The sequence below is a fragment of the Caloenas nicobarica genome, chromosome 3 (assembly GCF_036013445.1).
Source record: "Caloenas nicobarica isolate bCalNic1 chromosome 3, bCalNic1.hap1, whole genome shotgun sequence".
In the NCBI taxonomy this organism is placed as follows: domain Eukaryota; kingdom Metazoa; phylum Chordata; class Aves; order Columbiformes; family Columbidae; genus Caloenas; species Caloenas nicobarica.
In genome coordinates, this window is record NC_088247.1 from 54,758,877 (window position 1) to 54,775,221 (window position 16,345).

Consider the following 16,345-nt stretch of genomic DNA (forward strand, 5'->3'; position numbering starts at 1 on the left):
CCCAGCACATAAAATTTTAAATCAACTTTAAAAAAACCTGTAAGAGACAGAACAAATGATTGTGAAAAAAGTCCCAAACCCAACAGAATTCTCTTCAGAATTCTATCAGGCTTGTTATTTATGTGTTGTGTTTATCCTAAATTGTTTTGTACTTTTTTAATGTCTCTGGTAGATTTGCAACTGCTAGCTATATTCAGATAAAGGTAGTACTAGGCATGTATGAAAACTATTGCTAAAAAGTGAAACATTAAGTCGGAAAGGCACCGTAAAGCAGATTACTTTTACCATTAATATTTGTTCTTTTACACAAGGATAAATTCCTTTCTGAGGTGGAGGAACATTGCTGGATTTGCCTGGTCATAGTAAGCTTCTTGTCTCCACAGCTTACTGGAAGATGGGCTGAAATAAGCAACATGAGACAAGCATATATTTGGTCTTTTTGTCTTTCTGCCTTTTAAAATTTAACTCTTAAATCGTGAGACAGGGAGCAGAATGAAGCCCCAATAATCCAAGGGGAAATGGTTAGCGACATGCTACTCCACTTAGACACATACAAGTCTATGGGGCCAGATGAGATCCATCCAAGGGTGCTGAGGGAGCTGGCAGAGGTGATCACTAAGCCACTTTCAGTTATTTATCAGCAGCCCTGGCTAACCAGGGAGGTCCCAGTTGACCCAAAGTTGGAGAATGTGATGCCCATCTACTGTTAAAAGGCAATGCGCCACCTTGCCTTCCTGCCTGTTTCTGTGCTACTCCATTGAAAAGGGTTGGGCAATGCCATTCCTACTGTTTAATTGTACGGCACTTTCTGGCAGGGCACTGGCTGGTGCCAGCTGGTGCTTTCTTGGATGTTGCCTAGGAACAATTTTTCGGATGGTGTGGACCAGTGAGCAGTATGGCTGAGAGGAGCTTGTTCTGGAGGTGAAAGGAGTTTAACCATATGCATATGAACTGTGCCACGGCACTCGCTCCCAGTCCCAAAGAGTGAATCCTGGTCCATCTTACTTGCTAGTCTAGAAATAGCTGCTGTGAGCTGTCTGTGTAGCCATACCAAGAGCAGCCATTTCCTCCCAGTGGAAGGCCTGCAGGTCCCACGAGTCTGTGGGAGAAGGTGGTCCAAATCCAGAGGTGCTCTGTTTCTAGTGCTCATCAGTCAAACATTCCACATCCAGAAGGACAAACAATAAGGTTAAACATAAACATAAATACAGGTATTCATATACATATATGTCATGTTAATATACATATATATAAATGTGAAGCATAGTTGATAATCAGTTTACCTAAACATTGGCGGAAGATATCAAATAGTACATCAACTATTTCCTCATTGTTATCACAGAAATTATTTTACTGTTATTATTTACTTAATATATTGTCAAGTATGGATGGTATTTACCAGTACCACTATATTGAGGAAGAAAATTTTTCCAGTGGAGTTTTCATTACACTGTACTATTTATCTTATTCATAGGACTAATGGCTCAATGCTGAAAGTCAATATATAGTCCTTAATGTATACAGTGAATATTAATTTTATTTATGATTTATGTTCTTAACTTATTCACTAAATTTAATTCACAGAATTAGAGAAAGCAAATAACAAGAGATAGGCAGTCTGTCTGTGTAATTTTCAGTCCATCTAGTTACCAGACATCAGTTCTTACCCTCCTTAGGCCCCTTGTGATGTAAACATTTTAATTCATTTATGCTTTAATCACTTTGTGTGTTTATGAACATAACATGACCATGCTTAAGATAGAGGTAATGTGTGCCTTGGTGGCCACCTCTGTTAGCCCAACACAGCCAAAATACTGAAACTGCCCAATATCCTTTAATAATGAGGATGTAATTTGGGTTTTAATAATACTGCTTTGTTTTTGCCTGCATGTGTACATACAGATATTCCTGCATGGTAATAACCTCAACAGCCTGCATCAGCTAATACACCCTGAGATCCTGCCTTCAGAGTTTGGAGGAATGTTGCCCCCCTATGATATGGGGACGTGGGCAAGAACACTGCTTGACCATGAATACGATGATGACAGTGAATGCAATGCGGACTCCTACAATGCTCCTGCAAAGGATATAGAAAAGGACCTCTCTCCCAAATCCATGAAAAGGTAGGTTAAAGGTACTGTGGTCTTCTAGTATTGCCATAAGTTTAATGTTTGCCATCTCCCTCTTTTATGAAGCTGCAGGTAGTTCCTTCAGTTTATTATATATGAGGACCATTTTTTTTTCCTTTCTTAATATCACAGTTGATTATAGACCACAGTGTTGATTACTACCCATGTGAGTTGTGACCTCAGTGCAACTAATTGTTTGATGCCATGTAGGTAGCGTGTACAATACTGTGTTTGGAATAAACTGATATCCCACCCCAGCCTATGGTACGTATTAGAGAGACAATGCTAACTGGAGTGAGCCTCAATGCAGAGTGTAAATTTGGGCCAATTACCCAGCTGGGCAGTGATGATAACTCTTACCTTCCTCCATCTCACAGCCCAGTGCCTGGTATCTACAAGCCTGTAGGTGCCAGGACATTTACAGCATCTGAACTATCAGTCACAGTGACTGCACACAACATGAGAAAAAGTAATGAGGAGAACCAGGACAAAAATCAGTGCCAGTCATTATACTCAAGTCTGGCAAAAATCCTGGTGTTCTGATATTCTTCTCTTTGAGAAGATATAGTGTAATTGCTTACTGCATTTTACCATTCAAAATCAAGTAAAGTCTAGGAAGAAGTTATTATAGTTACCTCTCCAGTAACTATGGAAGCAGTGAGGTGATTCACTTGTATGGCGTAAATCTGGTCCAATCTTGCCAGGGTAGTAGAAGAGAGAGGGAAAAGGTTACAGCAGGGTGATAGAAAAGGTAGACCAGGGCAACAAAAGTCAGAGAACAGCTCATAAGGGGTAGGCCTAGCAGTAAATCGGTAGAGAGCAAACAGAGCAGAAAACAATATATGAAGTCATTAAAATTAAGTCAGAATATGCTAAGCTGAGAATTCAGTTCCAGGAGATGGCATTTGGTGCAAAAGAGAGAGACACTCTGGAAGCAGATGAAACAGGATAAAATATTTTCAGACTACTCAGCCAGGAAGATGATTTTGGCTGGAAAACAGAGGACACAGATTGAGGAGGACAGTGCAGTTTGAAAGGGAGGTATTTTTGGGGAAATAGAGAGGAAACAACAGGAGATTGTCACAGGAATAAAAAAAGAAGAAAAGCAGTGAAGATTTTGTGTTGAAAAAAAAACCTACAGTGTAAGTGGGAAATAGGAAGAGACTGGATGGGAATGAACTAGGATAAGGAGAAGCTAAAAAAGGTCCTGAAGCCTTATGACAAAGATGCAGTTAACACAAGTAATGAAGAAAACGAGAAAGCAAAGAGCTAGAGGAAGTGAAAAAGTGAGCAATACATTTATATGTGAAGTGCCTATAGTGCAGGAGTTATGAGACAATAAAGAAGATGTCTTGGAGAGAAGGGTGGAATTTAGCACCTGAAATGCAGAAGTCTTACTGTTGTAAAATGAAGACGCCAGAGTAAATAGCTTCATCCAAGGATGCAGCAAAAAACCATGAGAAGGCCTGTGACAAGACCCTTTGGAGCAGACTTTTCCAGACTAACCTGGACAAGCACATTACTAAATAGAAAAGCAGTGGATTGACAAGATTCTGCATTCTTTCTCAAAGAATGCTTTCTCATGGTTACCTCTTCTCATTTAACTTGTACTTGAAAAATCCTTCATGCAGAATTACACTACATTCTTTCAGTTTGGGATAGCTGGCACAGTGGGTGACATACTGCAGAAAATAAGCATGTTGAAATTTGTATCTATATAATATTAAGCTGAAATTTCCTTACCTTCTTCGCATTTTTTTTTTCAGTTAGCATGTCTGCAGTGCCTGCTGGAATCCTTCTTCCCTGCTGTTGGATGTAAAAAGTACTAAAAGTAGACTTTCTGTGCTAGTACCAAGTAGAAGGGAGTGATAGTAAGATGGACAGAAAGTCCTGGAACTTTGATTTATTAAATGCACAGACTGTGTTAAAATGGACTTAGAAAAGTTAAGGTAAAGCAGATAAACCCTATTTCATTAAAAATGAAATTTAACTTGAATTCGGCACCTGATGGATTGTTTCACTCTGTTTAAAACCACACTCAGTGTGGTATGTTACTACAGAAGAAGGTTTTTAACATATAAAAACCCATGACAGTAAGTCAATGAAAGTGCTTAACTTCATAGAACAAATTTCACAGGCATCTAGCAGATCTCCAGCAATTATCTTGTTTAATTTGGCTTGCCATTTTAAAATTGGTTTATTGCTCTGAAATAATATCCTTCTTAAACCAAAATCCTGCTGAGAAATCACTTATTTGTTGCTCATTTTTACCCCTATATGAACCAGTCATGTTCCTCCAGATCTCCTTGAACTTTTGATGTGTCCACACATGACTCTCACAGCTGATGCACCCAGCTGGAGCTGCCCGGACCTGAATCCTGTTTTCAGCTAACCCCGCAGGGCAAATGTCTGTGTTGATCAGCTTTGCAAAGCATCTGTGTGTGGCTTTGGTTCCTCACCTCTGCGATGGTGAGGACTTTGTAGTACAACTCTGTCCTACTGTATTTTCTGAGAATTTATTCAGTAATGTCTTAAAGTTATTTGGGAGATATAGATAGAAGGTGCTATAGACTTAGACAAATGTTTTTCCTTTTACATGCCTTCATTCATGAATTGCTGCTGAATGGAATGAAACATGACAGTAGATGTTGATTTTAAACTGAATGAAAATTATTTCTCCTTCTTCAAGGCATTTAAGCTCCTGAGCTTACAGCCCATAGATCAGGATTTGTGCAGTTCCATTTTCATATCTGTCTTGGCATCGGAGAGTTTGGAGGCCCTGGGAATTTATGGCCAAAACTGTCTCACTGGGAATTTGAGGCCAGGTTTGCAGTATTTCCAGCTCCCCTTCACTTCCCTGGATGAGAACTGAAAACCTTGGCTGCTCAGACGTTGGCAGCCTAGGAAAAGGCTCATTCTCCTATTAGTACTTGCATTCGATTGGGACTCCTTTGAAACTAGTATGCTTCCACAGCATTTATTTATCTTGATGAACTAGATTTTCTAGGAGTACAGCTTCCCACCAGAAGATTTTCAATCAGCTTTGCATTGGCACGGTACTTTGTGAAGATTTTAAAAAGCATCTTTAATTCAGTGATTTAACTTTCTGCCTGAGGAACTGACCAGCATTCTAGATGAGGGTTATTATGCAGTTTTAATTAAAACTTTTAAATTATGTTTATCACAAGAGAGACCATGAAATTTTTAAATCTATTTTTCTTTATTTTAGCATTAGTAAGAGAATGTGGAAAGTATTATCAGAAAATTTCTTTGTGTTTTAAGTTTTCACCTAGGCTTTAATTCAGATATTTTTTCTTGAGTTTTTGAAGGTTTTATTTAGATTTTTTGAGAAAGACCAAATTGTATTTTGCTATCAGCCTCATCCGTTGGTTTCAGTGGATGATGCCAGTTTATAAGAGTGGGGAATTGACTCTGTATCTTAGGAGAGAACAGAATTGGTAAAGGTTTTTCTCTGTGCTGTTGCTCTCCAAATGGGCAGATCTGTAGCAATGCTGCAGTTAGAGTGTGCTTCCACCGATCAAAAATAGAATACTACGTTGTAGAGATGTATACATGCTCTAGCCACCTCAAGTCTTTACAGAAGGGAAAAAGGCTTTTCTAGCATGAGATTAATCTCACTAAAGGAAACATCTAACAAGGGTCGCATTTATTGTACCTCAGAAGTGTCTGCTTTTTGACAAGGTGAGACATAGGTGATGTAAGACCCATCTTAACACTTTGGACTTCGTTTTTAATGGAGCATTTTGATTTTGCTGGAGGTTAGGGATTCCTCTTTTCCCCTCACACATGGCTGTTGCAGAGTACCAGTACCAGTGTTGTGCTTCTGTGCTGAATCAGGGAATCTGGAGAAGTGTTACAGTCATCACTGAATTTGTCCTTACCATCCTTCTCTGCTCTGCTTAGTTGAGCTGATAAGTGAGTTTGACAGATGTGTCCGTTGCTCCAGAAATCCTGCTGGCCATGGCAGGACTCCCTAGGCTTGGCTTAGGAACTCGCAGTGTTGCGTTTAAGTGCCGTTCAGAAAAGGAGCAACTCATGCTTCCAGCTAACACACGCCACTGATTGCAGTGTGCCATTAGCCAGCTGGGTGGCTGAATTGTACCTTCTTTACCAGCTCAGTGCCATATAACCTTCTGGTAGAGAGGGTCAGTGCTTAAGTCGATACAAGAGAGCTTAGTTTGCCCTCTGTTGTGCGCCGAGGATGCACCCTGTTTCACTGAAGAAAAGAGGATATGCTTTATTCCACCTTTTGCTCCTATATCCACAGACCAGCACTGAGCCTGTTAAAGCCATATAATCTTTCCATGAGGGTATTTTCTAGACCGTTTGCAATGATCAGATGCTCAGGTAGTGCTGTACTGCTATTTTTAAGCCCTGGCAGAAATTAAGATAAACAAAAGAAAGCTGAGGTTTACCCTCATTTTTCTTGATCTAGAAATGTCAAATAAACATGTTATCCTCCTCAGGTCTCAGTCGGTTGTGGATCCTGGGGTGCTGAAACGCATGGATAAGAATGAGGAAGAAAACATGCAGCCTTTGCTTTCACTTGACTAACAGTTTCTGAGCATCGAACATGAACTGAGGTGGAAGGCACTGCCTCTCAGCAGCAAGCAAACCTTTGGGAAAGAGTGTACCAGCTGGAATCCTATTTACTCATGTAAATGTAGCATAATGGCAGCAGGCAGCAGGTTTTACTATTCTGCCTGAATTTTGGATACCCTGGGGTGAAGAAGAAGAGGAGAAAAAAGGAAAATAAAATGACATAAAAAATAAAGAGGAATCAATAATTTATTCTGTAAGTGCCAACTTGTTTGTAAATACAATATAATCCCCCAATTTGACTTTGTAAGTTATGGTAAACAAATGCTATGGAACTGAGTGACTATTAAATATGTCAATGAAGTGCACCATAAAAAAGAGAAGAAAACGTGTGTGCGCTCACACATGCACACGCATACACAGAGAGAAACACATACTGAACAAGGAAAAATATCAAAGCCAATTAAATGTTGTCCTTCTTATAGGAAGCCATATTGCAGCTAGCATATCGACTGCTGTTTTGTTTTCTCTCTGCAATGCTCATGTAGTGTGCAGAGATAAAGAGGGAATATTAGAACTTGGAGATGCTGCAATCAGTCAAATATTTCCTAACTGTAGGAATTGATTTCCCAAATAACATTGTGGCTTAAGATTGTGATTTACCATAAACCATGTAGCATTGTGAAAAAGGTAAGAGATGAACTGGAACCAACTCTTAGACAGCCTTGTTGTTTGGCTGTATGGATCTGTGAGGTTTCTTCCTTAACTTTTCATTTAGAGTTCGCAAGTAAACTGTCTTGTTACCCTAATCTGGGTATTGTAATGTGGGCCACATTGGAGTTACTTCTCTTGCATTTTGGGTGCACATCAAGATTTTCTCCAGAACTCTATTCTCCGCTGGAATGAGAAAATAGTCCTCTAAATAGAGTGTAATAACCAATATTCAAAAGTAAAGCCTGGCAGCAGAGGTGGAAAATCAATCACGGAACACTGTGCACTAGGAGACTGGATACATATATATATTTTTACCAATCTCTGACAAGCATACAAGGTGACATTGTTAGACAAGTATATTTAATTGAAGGTTTGTACAAGAAATCATACCTATTCAATGTACTTAGATATATTATAGATTGTATATTGAGACAATGTCATTATTAAGATAGTAAAACTTTCCATAAGACAACAGCATCCCACTCCAAGCAAGGATTAGTATGAATAAGTTGTAGTCAAACATCTCAGCCTATGTGTTTAGGACACTTTTGTTTTGGTTGTAATGTGACTGTATATATTGAACATGTGCCATAATAGAGGAATACATTTTACCTCAAAAGGGCAACAAGTTTCACTAGGGATTAGGTAAATAATCTGAAATGAAGAGGCTGTGTCATCTTTGTTGTGTGCTGGCTGATGTGTGTGCAGCCTGTTGTATGCCGAGGCAAGAATGTAGTTTCTTATTAGGACTTAACTCTGCAGTGAGGGTGAGAAGACACAGGTTGCCCACCAAGACATCTGAATATTTAGAGGTATTATAAGACCATGTCTGGGCAGTGCAGGGATTAGTTAAGAATACACTGACCACAGCGGAGGAGATAGCTCGCATCACCCCCACCTCTCAAGTTTCGGAGTTTGAAGAATTTCTTCCATCCACTTCGGTGATCACTGAAGTTTCGAAGTCACCAGTTGTAGGTCACCTCTCACTGCCCAGGATGATTGCAGCTGTAAGACTGAGTAGACTGGGATGAGTTAAGAGTGAGTGGAGAGTGCAATCTTGGAAGCGTGACATCTCAGAGTTTAGCTGCGACTCCTGTGGTGTCAGCTTTGGCATTTCTCAGGGCTGAGAAAACCCTGTCTCTTCCAGCACCACCCTTGGTCAGCCCAGGCAGCACACAGATAAAGCTTTCCTACTTCACAGTTCATTCGCAGCAGTGATAAATAGAGTATGCCCCAACATACAATTTCAATGCAGGAAATTGTGTGAACAAGGCGTCTCCTTTCTGCTCTCCTAATTATGTTTTCGTGATACATGTCATGAAATGCAAAGAGAAAAGATATGGAGCCTGAATGTCTTTTCAGTCTGTCCTACAAGTTTTCATAGTAGAAACTGTTGTAATACTACTTCTATGGCTTGAGAGACTTGAAAGACTGATGAATCCTTATATACTATTTTATTCAGTCCTGTTTTTTGCATACCTTGTAACATCACGCTGGATAGGTGAGATGTATCTCTAGGGTTTGCATAAGTGCCATATTCGAATGTATGTTATACATGCCCACACTTACAGTTACTAGAATAGTATATTTCCATTGATCTGATTTTTAAACCCATTCACATAAAACTCTCACATAATTAGATTATTTTTCCTTGTGAGGGCTTCAGTATTTAGTCAATATTCCATATGTTTGCAAACTGTGAAACAGTGCTGATCAAAATCTTGATGGATGCTTTTGGATACATGGACCCAACCTTGGTGTAAACCAGCACATTGCTGATTTTAGAGTACACCAGCTATCTGGTCAGAAAATGCAAATGCCTCTTACATTCCCACAGAGCATCTTTGCAGGAAAGTGTATCTGCTCAACTGTATGAAGCTTAAAAATTTGTTGTGTTTGCAAATCCTTTATTTATGCACTTAACTGTAATTTATGTAATGTTTTCTGATGCCTGATTTCAGCTTCAATTTAATGTGTATTAATATATTCTTTCCAGAAAGTGAAAGTAGTATATATTATAATTTTGTGTAACTGCGACCTCATCTCTCACTAAGAACAATGTACTTTTTCAATAAGATCCTCACTGTTAAAGAGTTGGGCTACAGGTCTTTGCAGCTGTGACTTTTATTTTGCTGAAGCAAATTCTGGCAGTGGTATCTGCAGTTGTGATATTGGATAAGAATATGAAAATGGTTAAGAAAAATAGTTATCCTTTACATGCTCTCAGTATTCTTTGAAGGCATTCCTGTTTTACACATCAGGGTACATAAAGGGTTTCCAACTTTCTCTTGCTTCTTGTAGAAAATCTTTATAGGTAGGTCAATTTTTAGTAGATTAAATTTGGACTGAAAACTTTTTCCAATCTTTATTATCACAGAAATTGATGTCTGATTTTTATAGCAGAATTGAAGTGCTAAAAATAGAATTCAAATGCGTGGGAGGGGTTCCTCTTAATTTCTTACCTTTGTCGTATATTGAGTGGAATAAACCTTGTTGTAATTATGCATGCTGATATGCATATAAAAAATCTTGCAATATGAGGATCTTAGTGGAAAAACTGGATACACCTGTCCAAGCAACTAAGTGAAAAAAGGGAAAAAAAGTGTAAAAATTGATAGTTTCAGACCTTTGGCAAGATCTAAAAATATCACCTTACTTGATGTCTCTTCCATAAAATAATGCTTAAAAATATATAGAAAAGTTATGGAAACCCAAAGCCTTCCTCCTGTCATCAGAAATGTCAATAGTCTTTTGGCTTTATAGAGACAGGTAATCAGTCCCACTAAGTTCCAACAAATACACAGGCTCCAATAGGTTTTAGCTGTAAAATATCTTTAAGAAATTTTTACAAAAATGTAAATTTACTATATAGCAAATTGAAAAAGATGTTTTGCAATCTGCAAACATGCTGTGCCTAGTCACAAAAGAGATTTGTAGAGACATACATAAACTAAACACAGAATTAAAGAAAACAGGAGTAGAAGAGATCTCAAGAGGTCATTGATATATGGAGAAGCAGATTCGCTTTAATGTCTCTCTTAAATAATTGTTTTAGCTCGGTACCTTGCATGGAATGCTCTTTGTATTATTTAATCACAGTCACAGCAACGCCTAAGCACATTACCTGACAAAATTGTAACCTGACAGTATTTTGTACATGCCTTTTATTATTTATCTGTTCTGTTTGGCAAATTAAAAAGTTAACCAAGCATCATAAGAACTACCATTTAGAATTACCTGGGAAACACTTTGCAATAAGCTTTGGTCATGTCCCTGTTATTATATCGTTTCTATTATTAGCAGAAGATTTTTGAAAATGTCATGTTCGGGAGAACATGGAAGAGAGAAAAATTCAAAATCAGGCATCAGGATTTTGTTTAGAATATTAAAGTAGGATTTGGTGGGGGTGGGAGTGAGTTTGGTTTTGATAATATTTATCTTTCTGTGGAGAATGTCCTGCTGAAGTATTGAGGGCATTGGGTACCAGCACGAATTTGGAAGGTAGATATCAATGTGAAAGGCAAGAGCAAATGTCTCAAAGGATTGTACTGAAAAATCACTTAGTCACGTGGCTAGCTGTATTGTGTCCTTCTAAAGAAAGGCGTTTTGCAAGTAGCTTCTGAGCATGTGTTTGTGGTGCTGAGAAGCTTTTGTCCACGAAGTTCAAAGCACACTATGAAATCAAGAAAATAATAGTTACCCATTTCTCAGGTAGCAAAACAGAAACATAGCCAGTTAGAGACATTAAGCTCTCAATGGAAGTCATTCACATTGTGTTTATATAGGGCAAAAATGACACTTTGATCACTCAATCTGGTTTGAATTGCAGGAGAGAAAAAAATGTGTCCCTGTTTTGTGTGGGAAGAATATCTGATTGTTGATTCAGTTATGCCTGGTTTCTTCAGAAACCTACCTAAACGTTTTACCATGAGACCTTCACAAACCAGGGTGATCTGCTTTTCTGTGGAGCTAAATCTGAATGTACATTTTACCATTTCTGCTGAGGAAATGGTAAAAAGGGATTATGTCCCCCAAATGAAATGCCTTTCTTCCCTGTATAATCAATGGAAAAAATGTATTTTATTCTGAAGACCTCCAAAAGGAAATCTTGGCCTCCCAGTAAAGAAGTCTGAACTTGATCAGGGAGGATCTCCTTTTGAGGACCTTGAAAGATACTTATCTCCATTAACTATACAAGGAACATGGGTGTTTTGTTTACAGGCATGCTTAAGTGACCACAAATGAAAGTGCAATCTGGGTAAATAGGACTCCACATCCTGTGTTGCCTTGTAACCTTGCATGATCCTGTGTCAAAGGTCTGCATTTAGCACATCGATTTGTACATACCCTTCAACCTGCAATTCAGCTTTCGGTTCTGTGGGAATTTTTTTGTATCAGCTTTTGGGATCTTAATTTGTTCGCTTCGTATGGGTTTGTTGCCACACAATGGCATTGACCCCTGTTGGATTGCACAATTTGCAAGGTGATTTTGTTGTTAAAAAATAACAACTTGTGGTATGCTGTGCAGTGGTGAAGCTGAACATAGGTCACAAACTCCCACTACTTTGTCACTCATTCTCAAATGTTTTGTGTGTGTAAACGACTTAAATACCAGGCATGTCAGAATCACATGGTATGAGTTTAGAAAGAGAGAAAAAAGAAATTTCTGCAGTGAGTTCAAAATGTGAGTTGATAGAATGTCTGCGGAATGCAAATGGAGGGGAAGCACCACACACAGGCAAAATACAGACACCTCCAAGGGAAGATGCTGATGCTTCCTTATGGCACACATTTTTGTTAAAACATGGCCACAGTATTTTTTCTATGAGGACTCTAGTCAGCCAGCTCTGTTGTTTCTGAATCAGTCACTTACAATAAGTCCTCTCTAATAAAGGTGTGACAAAGCTTCCTTTGGCTGTAAGTAGAGAATTTGCGTCCAGAGAATTGGCATATCTGTCAATTCGCAACAGGTGAATGGTGGGGGTTAATTAAGATTTGTATTTGATATGGAAATGCTGCTGTGATTCCTTAAAGAGGCTGTTGCATTGTAGGCAACACACAGCAGTGCCTAAAGGCAGGCATCTCAAATCAGGTCCCATGGTTAATAAAAATTTAAGGGGAGAAAAAATCAAGGGAAAAGATAATAGAAGATGATAGAACACAACAAAGAAAATAAAAAGCAGAAGCAATCCAGCAGTGGAGAACCGTATGAATGGCAAAAATGATGTGAGTGAACTTGCATGAGCACTTCCAAGAAGTGGATCAGTAGCCGGTCTTGTGTCCCCCATCTACATTATGAGCAGAGTTCCCATTTTTCACATGTTCTGCATTGTATGGCCATGGTGGAGTTTCCTAAATCTTTAGAAAATGCTTGAGTTACCATGTGAAATTGTAGGTGCAGTAGCTGAGCTTGTGAACACGGTTTGATGATCAGGGCATGCCAGCAGATCCTCACCTGGAGGTGGGCCCCAGGCTGACTCAGACCTGGGTACCTGAAGGATTATGTGAAATGCCACATCCTGCCTAGCTGAAGAAGTCGTGCAGGGAGAGAAGGAAAGGAGCCTCCTGCTTGCAAGGAAAGGTAGGAGGCCTGTGAAGCAAATAGCATTGGGGAGTTGGAGTGAACTGCTCAATGATTTTAATGTAATGGTGAGGGAGGCTTTCACTTGCTCTGTAATGAGGGAATTTACTAACCCCACCACACATCTGTCATCAGAAAGGAGAGAGAACACCATTCTCTCTTTCCAACACAGACTTGGTTTCAATATGTTTAAAGCTGATGTATATGCCAGGCCCGAACTGCCTCTGCTGCTGCTGTTTCCACAGTGGCTCTTGGGATGCAAGTAGCATGTAGAATGCAGGAGCTGGAAGGTGAATGTCCACCAACACGCCCATAGGAAGAGAAGGAAGGGATGCATTCTGCAAGTCCCTGCTGCAGAGATAATTTTGTGGGAGAATTCAGCTCTTGCTCGGTTTGAAGCCTGCCTTGCCCTGACATCAGCATCGCTGCGCGTTCTGTGTAGAAGGCTGTGAATGTACGTGGTGCGGGAATCTCCTCGGTGCGCCTCGGTGTCTCATGCTAATTACACAGCCTTCGAGCTGCAGCTGGTGATCTGTATCCTGTGTCTTTTAACAGTTCTGCTGGTGATGTTAATTGTAGCCATTAGTTACTCAGAGTGCAGATGATTTAAAGGAAGCTGACAACTTAAGCATTACACTTAATGTCTAAAAATATTAAATTGGTGATTGTTACAAGTAATGCCTAAGATTATGAGTTTCAGGGTTTCGTTGCATTATATCCTTGATGAGACTTAGTGTATAACCACTTTCCCACAAATATGATTTTCCCTGAGGTTCATGTGCATCTTTCACGCATCAGTGGCAGAAGAAATTAAATAATAGAAAATGTTATTCTAAAACTATGAAAATATTCAGAGAGGCACATATAGAATACCTGACACTATTTGAAAAAATTGCTTTGCAGTTAACTAATGTTCAACTTGACAATAACATCTCTTTTAAATCATTTGATTCTCTAGCTCTTTCACTCTATGGACTGTTCTGTGAATTGTGTCCTAGAAACCTTTCCCAGCTCTGCATCCTACCCCCTTGCGTTCAACATCATCCTGTCTTCTGTATGTACTTTATTCTGTGAATAACTGGAGAAAACTGTAAAAAAACCCCAACACCCCAATTATCTGCAGACTGGAGCTTGGGGACCACTATTTTAAATATTTCCCTTAATATTTCTCTGGTAACAGGATGAAATGGAAATGAGAGCAACAGCTGACTTCATCAGAGGGAAATACAGAAAAGTCTGGCTATGAGTCTGCACAGATGTAGATAGACAGTCATCTGAGAGAGCTATAGTGATTTAGGATGTTACCTTCCCCCGGCTGTTAATTATCACGCTACAGGTAGGGAGTACTGCCCCAGCATTTAAGCAACACCTGCTTATGGAAGTACTCCTGTCCCAATGAAGGCTGTGCACAACTCACGCTAACTCTGTTGGTTCTGCACTCATGCAAATGTAAAGGGATTTACATAATTATTAATATTAATACAACTCTGTTATGAGAATAATGATTAACAGGGAGTCATGGCAACATCTAAAATTACTAGATTGGCTATCTGTGCCTCAAGGCTCTCATGATCTGTAGTACTTGTGTAGCAGTAACCACTGAATACATTTTTTCGCATGCAGCAATCTACTTTGGAGCCTTACGGAAAATACTATAGCACCATATAAAAAATTAAAAAAATAAATTACAGGGGTAATTCGCAAACAGTGCTTGTATCCTCAGGATAAAATTTGTTTGTTTGTTTCTTAGTTTAGTACTATTAGGACTCAGGGGGTCTGAGATTTGTAAAGCCAGGACAAGTCTATCAATCAAGTTCTCTCTATGTATACTTTCAATAACTATTCTCTTTTCACAACTTGTTGTCAGTTTGAATTTTATTCTTGGGCCTAGTAAGCTGGTTACTTTTGGTCTGTTGTGTTCCAACCGAAAATCTGAAGATTAAGCAACTTTGTGAAACATGTCACTCTTTATATTGTATATTTAAATATCATCAGTTCTCTGTGATCAATGGGCTGCTTTGGAGAGTACTACTACTTTAAATCATTGTTGATTACTGAGGAAGAATGACATTCTGTTAAATAAAATATGACCAAATGAAAATTAAAATACGTATATTTTTTGTGTGTGTGTTTGTACGTGGGGGTGGTTGTCAGGCTTGCTTGTGCTAAAATGTGTATGGAGGACATATTTTATTTGGATGAACTGTACTTGAATTTTTTCAAAGTTTTGAACAAAAAGTGAGAAATAACTGAGTGGCATATCAGCATGTAAGTTTTTTTCTGGTAACATCAAATGTCTTAAGTTTTAGGGAGCTAACATATTCCATGTTTACAATACTGTTGTGAGCTGTCACTTCTTGGAAGTCTGCAGGTTGTGAATGTCCTCACAGATGAAGATCGTGCAAAGATGCAGCACAAGAAAAGCTCATTTTCCTCTCAAAGATCTTTCCTACTCTCCTGCCTCTTAACTTCTTCTGTACTGTGTTCGCTAGCATCTTCTCATGCTCATTGACTTTTCTTTTGATTCCACATCAGGGAGAAGTGATATTAGCTCCTCACAGAGATGCCTCTTCAGGAATATGTTGCTGTTTTCAAGAGAGAGTAACCAGGATAAGTCAGAACAGGCAATGTGGCTTAGAAGCAGTGCCTGCAGAATGGCCATATTTCATTCTAGATCATATTTTTCTTGAGGGGGTGAGACCCAGTAAATGATAGTCTTGTGTTTCTGTGCTTCTCCAATGTCCTTTCTGTAGTATTCCTTACTTGAGGCATAAGGACACTTATTCACATTTTATGTCCATTTTCCGTATCTTCTGTTTATGTAGGTTAAAAAAAATATACTGCAGTAGCTTTCTGTTTCACACATTATCTCAGTGGTATATTCCAATGTATTCCTTATGCCAATTCAACAAGGTGTAACTTCCCAAGAAGTACAGATTTCCCAATTACTATGTTGAAAAAATATGGATGGTTTCTCCTGTAGTCCTTCAGCTCCCAGGTGCTGCATTGTTGTGTACAGTATATAAGCCACTGCTGCACAAGGGTGCATTTCATCATTACAGCTGCAACAAGATAGATGTCAATAAAGCGCTCTGCTCCCTTTGAAGCCCCTCACATCCCTCTTACTGAGCAGAATTAAAGCCTCTGTAAGCTGGTGTGGTTTACTGCAATACCTCACTAAAGTGCTTTGAGTTACAATCAATATCCATTTGTATGTTCCTGGGCTGCTTTTCCCTGAAAGCAATGATCCCAGTGTGTGCATGTGTGTTTATACCTGTCTGCTTGTCTCCCCCACCTCCCTTTTACCAATATCTTCGGTAAAATATTATCTTTGGGAAAAAGACAGAGGCCTCAAAGTTCG

The 16,345-nt window shown here is 39.1% G+C and overlaps 1 protein-coding gene across 1 annotated transcript in view; it reads left to right on the forward strand.

Moving 5' to 3' along the window:
* The window catches only part of CLVS2 (clavesin 2), a 50,747-nt gene extending 44,043 nt beyond the window's left edge, over window positions 1–6,704 (forward strand). Inside the window, exons 4-5 of the mRNA XM_065633061.1 lie at window positions 1,903–2,123; window positions 6,617–6,704. Coding sequence (XP_065489133.1) covers window positions 1,903–2,123; window positions 6,617–6,704 — 309 coding nt within the window. The remainder of the gene's footprint in view (window positions 1–1,902; window positions 2,124–6,616) is intronic.
* The last annotated feature ends 9,641 nt before the right edge of the window (window positions 6,705–16,345 follow it).